Here is an 8,060-nt window from a genome sequence, read left to right on the forward strand (position 1 = left end):
TTTTTAAATAAAATTATTGCTTATAAATCAGAAAGAAGGTAGTTCCAAAAATGAATATTAAATTTACAATTGATAAAATATCTGATCGTGATATCAGTAAAGTAATAAAGACTTAATAATTAGACCTTTCGTAGAGGGACGAAAGGTCTAATTAAGTTATATATTTTTTTAAATACAAACTTAATAGAGGTTATTTAGTTTATTACTATGAAGTTGAATTATTAAGTTGATTTCATCATTAGTTTTTCTTCCTGTTTATCGCTTGTCCACATTCCAGTTCAGTTGGTGGCGGTAATGCACCATGACAGTCGGTCTGCCAGCCGCCATAAAACAAAACAAGAAGAAGAAGACGACTCCTTCTCAGCTACACATGCGCAGTCGCTCGTTCTACTCTGGACAGCTGTAGGAGAAAATGGCAGCACACATGCTAGGACAGCAGGTAAGACATTGACACTTTTTTCGTCATCTGCAGGATTTGACCTTAGTCCCAAGCGATATTAACCAATCTTAATTGTATGCCCTGTACATTATATATGTTTTTGGTTGTTAGAGGGGGTCGCTAAATACTCACAAAATGTTTACAAGTTAGTGCACTTGAATGACTGCTAATGTGTTAGCTTTGCAGCTAGCTGTCTGTAACGTAAACGGCGTAGAAGGCTTCAAAATCAGATTTAGCTTGCTCTGTAGTCATTTCATTTTGTTTACGGCTCAGTGATTATTTTTTCCCCACCAGGCTCGCCGGTTCAGCACGTCTGTTATTAGACCAGTAGCTAAACTGGTTAAGGTAAATGAATTAGACTTGCGCCCATCGATCATTAACAAAACTGCCATAAATATTATCATCGACGGACAGCTGCATATTGGAATTGTTTATTGTATGCTATATCTTTATTTCTAGCCTCCCATCCAAGTCTATGGAGTGGAGGGCCGCTATGCCACAGCTCTGTTCTCTGCGGCCAGTAAGCAGAACAAACTGGACCAAGTGGAGCAGGAGCTGGGGAAAGTTTCTGTAAGTTGTGCAGTGCTCATTTCATTCTTTGCAAGAATTAATAAGCTCATTTCAAATAGATAAATGATATTTAAATCATATTGTTAGTCCACCACCTAAAATATCCTGATTTAAATTCACTGTTCCAGCTGGAACCCCTATATTTTTCATAATTTCTAGCCCATAAACGACAAAAACTAGAAAGTGTGCATTTCCTTTGAAAATGCAAGTGTGAATGCTGAATGCTCAATGCTTTTGTTGAAAATGCCAAAACGTTTGAAGTCAACTGCTGAACACTTGCAGAAATGCAAGAAATAGACAGAAGCACCAGAACAACTTATATTCCTGCAAAGTGCCTAAATGGGATTATTATAACAGAAAAACTGTTGAAGAGGAGTAAAAGTTTTTGAACAATGCAAAAATTCCACCCAAACAGTATTAGAAGTAATATAGCCTATGCAATGTAAAAAAAAATAAACTCAGGTAAAGCCTAAAATTGCAAAAGGACAGAAACGTCCCATTATTCATTCTGATAAAAACGGTGGGTGAATGAAATCCATACCTTTTATGGTTCCTGAGATATCAACATTTGTTTGCAGGCATCGTTTAGCACAGTGACTACAAAAAACATGCTACGTGCAGTACGAAAAAAGGCAATGTCAAAAGCTCAAATTATTCCCAGGTGTCAAACAGCATAAAAGCTGTTAAACTGCCCAACTTCAAAATGACCACTGCCTTGTGTCCTCCATGACAGCCCTGAAACTGGATGATTCATTGAAATTAATAGGCAGGACCTGAAACATCCACTGTGAAACACGACGTTTTATATTATAATTCTCAATTCTGCCACAGGATGTAGCTGTTTCCCCCATGGGGTGAGAAATTCATAAAAAGCTGAATATCATCAAAAGTATGAAGGTTATGAGTACCAAAAGATATAGCCGGCATTAGGAGAGCAAGCTGAATAGTGTAAAAGTTGAATGGTAGAAATAGCACAAAGTATGCAGGAGAAGAAGCGTGGCGACAAAATGTGCAACCAGAATAAAAATAATAAAGAGAAACGGGAAAACAAGAGTTGCATTACATCAAAGTGAGACAAGTTCTCCCCGTGTTCCTGCTTTATAAGGATGTTGAGAATCCTTATGAAGCAGGATTCTTAAAATCACAGCTCTTGTAAATGATGCATTTGCTGGTGAGTGCCGTAACTTAATTTAATTCAACATTATTGTTTTTTCTGCCTTGTTTTCTTAGGACCTGATCAAGGACCCTAAGATGTCTGGTATTGTAATGAATCCTCATGTCAAGCGCAGCATCAAGCAGAAGACTTTCCACGATGCCCTTGCAAAGGCCAATGTTTCCCCAATCACTGTCAACCTCATCAGTGAGTGCAGAGCTCTTGTTTTAACCACCTTGTTGTCACTGCATTAGTTTAAGTTTGCTCATTAGACCACGGTGATCATTAAAACTTTTAACTGAGCTGCAAGAGAGTAAATTTGACAATTGACAAGAATGTTAGATGTGCAAGTGCAGACTTGAGACTCAGATTAGGGCTGCTACTAAACACTGTTTTTTTTGGGGGGGGGGGGGGGGGGTTTGTATTAAAAAAAAAACATCTGTAATTTTACATACATAAATACACACTTGTGCACGACAACTTGGTGAAGAACAGTTGTACCCTATTTTAAAAAGTTTAATCAATTAAATTGAATTGAAAAAATGCGTGCAAACAAAAAATATTGTCAATTATAATTACTGTTTATGTCATCAATGACTTTGACTAGTCTGTGCAATTTTTTTTATGCAACACTTGAGTTTAGTTAGACTAAACAGTAATATAAAAAACGCATGTGCACCATTAGTAAATAATACACCAGAAAGGGGTTTTCAAATCCAGGCCTGGACGGCTGGGGTCCTGGTCAGGTCATTAGCAGGACTGTAGAGAACTTGACTGCAAACTGAGGAGATTCAGGTGTGTTGGACCAGGGACGCATCTAAAAGTTGCAGAACACCGTCCCACAGGACATGTATTTGAAGACCCTGTGTCTACTCTGTTGGAGATCGAAAGAGAGGAAAATGTGAAGAACCTAGTCTTGAGCATGCAGACTAAATAGATCTCTGCATGCTCATAAAGATTTTGTTTACCAGTATATGCAGTGTTTTAGTTAATTGTTGAAAATATATATATATATTTTTTATCTTTGGTCTTGAGTTCTTGACCTTTCAGTTTTTACTAATTGAGCAGAGAAGATGACAACATTTAACGTCATAACTGATTCAATATGCTCATGAAAATCATTTACAAATACATTTGTATCCTCCTCTGTAGTTATTCAGAGGATGAATGTGTTCATTTCGGACCCTGATAGTGACACCAGTTATTTCTATTGGTACTTATTATTGCCTTGCCTGTATTTTTGTCTTGTGAGTTGAAACATGTTAGTGGAATACATGATAGATTTCTTTTGTTAGTCTCCGCAACATATTTTCCTCTGCATTATAACTCAACCTTGTCTGTTATTAACATAAGAGAAGTATAACCGGCTCTTGAACTAAAATACAGAGATAGTTATAAAACACAATAAGCTTATATAATAATGTATGAATTATGTGCATTTTGTTTCTGAGTAAACTTTGTTCTTGCATGTTTGGCTTATTTCTTGTAGATGTCTTGGCTGATAATGGTCGTCTCACTCTAACTGGTGACGTTATCTCTGCGTTTGGGAAAATGATGAGTGCACACCGTGGAGAGGTCATCTGCTCCGTCACCACTGCTCAGGTAGGAAATGTGTTGTTTCTACAGAGACCTAGTGACTTCATTAATCACTGGTATTGTTAGTGTTGTACATGTGGTCTTTGATAAATGATACTGTCACAAATTTTTGTTTCAGCCTTTGGATAAATCTAGTCTTGCTGAACTGAAAGTGGCCCTCAATGGCTTTCTTCAGAAGGGGGAAACTATCAAGCTGGAAACCAAGGTACAGTTTTTTTTTGGTAAACATACATTAAAGCAATTAGCTGGGGTAGAAAAACATATTGGGCTGCATCAATATATTTGAGTTGTCTGTAATTTTTAACTCATTTTCTATTTACAGTCAGATCCTTCGATCCTGGGAGGCATGATTGTCAGCATTGGAGACAAATATGTGGACATGTCCACTAAGACAAAGATCCAGAAACTGACCCAGCTCATCAGGGAGACTTAAGTCCTGTGGACTTAATTTTGCAAACCCAAACATAAATATTGCTATTTGTCCTAGCACTGTGGTTACTCCTTAAATCCGGTGTTTGTGCTTAAATTCTTATAGATGTTAATAAAAACTACAAAAAACTGACTTTTGTCTTTGCCCTACATGGATGGACAGTACCTTGTGAAAGTATTCACTTTGGCTCAGACTTGAAATTTGTTAGAACCACAAACATTAATGTATTCTGATTTTATGTGACGGAAAAATACAAAACAATACTTGAATATGAGAGTTTGCTAATGGAAATCTGAAAATTGTCTGGCATATTTAATCAATGTCTCTTTAGACTGAAACACAAATTTAATAGATCAGTAGATGTATCTAATGATACACATGGATGTATCATGATGTATAACATCTAGATAAAAATCTAGATGTGAATCCAACGTTTCTGTGAACAGGTCAGGGGTAAAGTGACGTTTAAATCACAGTTGAGGAGTAAAACCGTTTCTCCAAGGTTTTAATATGGCACTGTTCAACCCAAAGACGGCTGCCTATCTAAACTGTCATCTAATCAGAGAGGCAAGCTAGTTGCCTTTGTAACTCTGGAGGAGCACTCTTTAGTGAGAGTTTGGACACAACTATTAGTTGTGCATTCCACAAATCTGGCTTTTGTGGAGTAATATCAAGGAGGGGGAAAATGTCTTGCTTGGGCAAAGGGCACATCTCCCTGAACATGTCCCCATTGTAAAGCGTGGTGGCAACAACATGCTGTGGGGTTACTGGAGCAACAATAGAAAAGCTGATCAGACTAAAACGAAAGATGGATTGAGCTAAATGTAGGATAATCTTGAAATATGGTCGATTAGAGTTTTCAAAAGCCTAAATGACTCGGAAGAGGTTCACCATCCAGCGCAAAACAAGAAACCAGAGCTATCAGAGTCGGGACCTATATAAAATTTTTGTTCACAGATGCTTGTCATAAAATTGAACTAGTTTGAAAGAAGCATAGCCCAAAATTTATGTCTTTACATGTTCAAATCTAGTTAACAACAGAACACCAATTTATTTATTTAAATATAAATATTTCAAGATTTCTTAAATATAAACATGTTGGAAACTGTTTAAAATTGCAATAAAATACGCCTAACATTTTGTTAATATGATGAGATATGAAAATGGTCATGAGGTTAATATCAATCTAGTTGCTCTGCAACAGTTAGAAAGGTATTAGTTATGTTTGATCTGAGCCTCACTACGTCACTCTGATCCCCTCTACGTCTTGTAGACCCGCCTTTGCGCATGCGTGCTCGGTTAATGCTGTTTTATTAATTTTTTTTTTTCGGGTCAAAAATGGCTGCCGGTCCCATCTAACCCTCCTCAGCAAGGATTAACCAGGCCATAAATAAACTGCAAAGAGCGGGGTGGTTTCCGGACGGAGCTCTGGTCAGAGCACCGGGGGCGTAGGGTGCGCAGCGCCCGCACAAAGATGATGCTGCTGCTTCCAGAGGGGACAAACCTTTACGAGACAGAATTAACCCGTTCCAACACAACACCCAACAATAAACGAGGTACGAGCTGATCCGTTTATGTGTTACCAGTGGCTAAGCTTTGATTGCAACGATGATCTGATTTGGAACAAGTTACAGTTTTAGAAACTCTGGCTTTGCTTTTTGTTTTTCATCCTTAATGTTTTGTGTTGCAACCTGAAAAGAAGGCCTGTGTGCTTCATCAAAGTAAGCTGCTTCAGTTTGTACTTGCCACATGTTCTCCTCCTTATTTCCACTTCTCTCCACCCCGACAGAAAAATGATGCACCGATTGAGCAGCAGCACCAGTGACTTCTGTATTGGTGGGCTGGCAGAGGACTGCCACCCAGCCAGCCACTTTGATTTATGCAGCACCCACTCCAACAAGTTTTATGCCTCTCCGACAAACCCTGGTTTGCAGCTGTCCCTCGCCAGTCTTACCCCCTTGCCGCAGGGAATACACAAAGCCATGACATGCCAGCTGCAGGAGGCCCAAGGTGACTTCCAACCACAGGCAGTGAGAATCGGGGCCGGCGAGGCCCTGGCGCCTGATGGCCCCAAGAAAAAGAAAGGTACTGTTAAATCAGGGCGGAGAGGGAGGCCTTCGGGGACTACAAAGTTGGCTGGGTACCGCACAAGTACTGGACGCCCACTTGGGACGACCAGAGCGGCCGGATTCAAAACCAGCCCAGGGAGACCCCTGGGGACCACCAAGGCAGCGGGATATAAAGTCAGCCCAGGCAGGCCGCCCGGCAGCATCAAGAGTCTAGCTCGTCTCAAAAAGCTGGAGTTTGGCTGTGATGCTGCAAAAACCCTTGACTTGAGCAACTGCAGCATTCCCAAGAAACTGGACTTCCCTGGCAGCGATGTTCCGCCTTTTCCGTACGCCATCATGGAAAGTAGAGATCTCTGTGACGCCAGCAGCAAAGTGGATGAACCCGGCGAATAGCTCAACAGACGGCTCTGTTATTTGCTTGCATGAGCATGCGTCAGAAAACTTTTTTTAAAATAAAGAAACTGTATCACCTTTCACTCACATCTAATAAGTGAATCAAAGTGTAATTACCGATGCACTAATTCATGCATGCATGCAAAAATAAAAAATAAAAATAAAAAAATCATCAGAAAAAGCAAAAAAAGTCATAAGTAGCAATTCAAACTTTATGTCCGAGTTGTTTGTTCCCTCAGTCTGGGCCAGCTCAAGGTATAAGTCAAAACTGAATCTTCTTAGGAACCCAAATTAAATTTGTGACCATGTTAAATTAAAACATATACATAAATTAAAGGGTTTTTTTTAAATGAGCACTCTGTATTACTATTTATTTAATAATGTAAAAGTGACTTTTGAAAATACATTATGTTACAGTCAAATGAATTAATGTTCGTTCGCTAGTCGACTGAAATACAAGCTAGTTGAAGGCAGAAGCTAAAACTGTCCAAGCAGCCAAGCATGGACATTATGATGAAATGAAGGTGGGCCCCCAAGTGAAACTCTGCTTCAGGCCTCATGAATCCTTGAGCCGGCCCTGGCTCCAGAACATTTTTTTATGGCTTGTGTTTTTGTTCTAGTTTTACTTTCTGAAACAGATCAACCAGCTCACTTCCTTGAAAACAGAAAATGTTTTCAAACTAATCTACTTGTACAGTATGTGTTTTATTTTGTTTTACAACCCAGCACCAAAGCTACGCAGATAGGTTTGACCTGCCAGTTTCAGTTTTGACTGATTCAGATTTTCTTGCTGAAGACACATTAATGGGGACAAAAATGGCTCCAGGTTATTTTATTAACAGAGTGTAACCATGTAAGTATCAAAGCATTTCTCCTATAAATTTGTGTGACTTCTGTTGAGGCTCAATCGTGCATACATGCAGTTGTCTAATACATTTCGAGACTGAAAATGGTGGGAGTTATTAGTTTTGGTTCTACAACAGAAAAGAAAATTACCATCTGTGGCGAATTGATTGGTGCATCTCTTCAAACAATTTGTGTTTAAATTTTTAATTAGCTTCAACTGCTATAACTTACTACTTTTTGAGCACAGTGTTTATTCTTTCTGCACTTTGTAAATATAGATGTCTTTCCTCTTTGTTATTGAACTTATCATAAGCACTTCCATTTTTATGTAGTTATACTTGTCACTATTGAAAATCAGAAATATGCATTGTGGATTATATAATAAATCCTAATGTGCTGTATGTGAAACCATAATAAAAATCTTTTCAAGTACGTGGCTCCAGCTCAGTTCACCCCTTTGCTAATTTGCAGTGCCTTTTTGAACCTATTTATTAGAATTTCGACCACTCTGACTACCATATAGTGCTCATCAGTAGTTAGCTCTGTTACCTTGCAGCTTTGCAG

The 8,060-nt window shown here is 38.8% G+C and overlaps 2 protein-coding genes across 2 annotated transcripts; both read left to right on the forward strand.

The window, feature by feature from the left end:
* Nucleotides 1-309: 309 nt before the first annotated feature.
* Nucleotides 310-4,320, forward strand: atp5po (ATP synthase peripheral stalk subunit OSCP). The gene is made up of 7 exons (XM_032555133.1): nt 310-439; nt 734-784; nt 899-1,009; nt 2,240-2,369; nt 3,652-3,764; nt 3,877-3,963; nt 4,081-4,320. Exons 1-7 carry the CDS (start codon nt 413-415, stop codon nt 4,189-4,191), a joined length of 630 nt encoding a protein of 209 aa, XP_032411024.1. The 5' UTR covers nt 310-412; the 3' UTR covers nt 4,192-4,320.
* Nucleotides 4,321-4,599: 279 nt separating this feature from the next.
* LOC116714514 (UPF0461 protein C5orf24 homolog) lies at nt 4,600-7,928 on the forward strand. The gene is made up of 2 exons (XM_032555132.1): nt 4,600-5,744; nt 5,978-7,928. The coding sequence occupies exon 2, from the start codon at nt 5,982-5,984 to the stop codon at nt 6,648-6,650; it is 669 nt and encodes a 222-aa protein (XP_032411023.1). The 5' UTR covers nt 4,600-5,744; nt 5,978-5,981; the 3' UTR covers nt 6,651-7,928.
* Nucleotides 7,929-8,060: the final 132 nt, after the last annotated feature.

This window comes from Xiphophorus hellerii, chromosome 23, assembly GCF_003331165.1.
Source record: "Xiphophorus hellerii strain 12219 chromosome 23, Xiphophorus_hellerii-4.1, whole genome shotgun sequence".
Classification (NCBI taxonomy): Eukaryota; Metazoa; Chordata; class Actinopteri; order Cyprinodontiformes; family Poeciliidae; genus Xiphophorus; species Xiphophorus hellerii.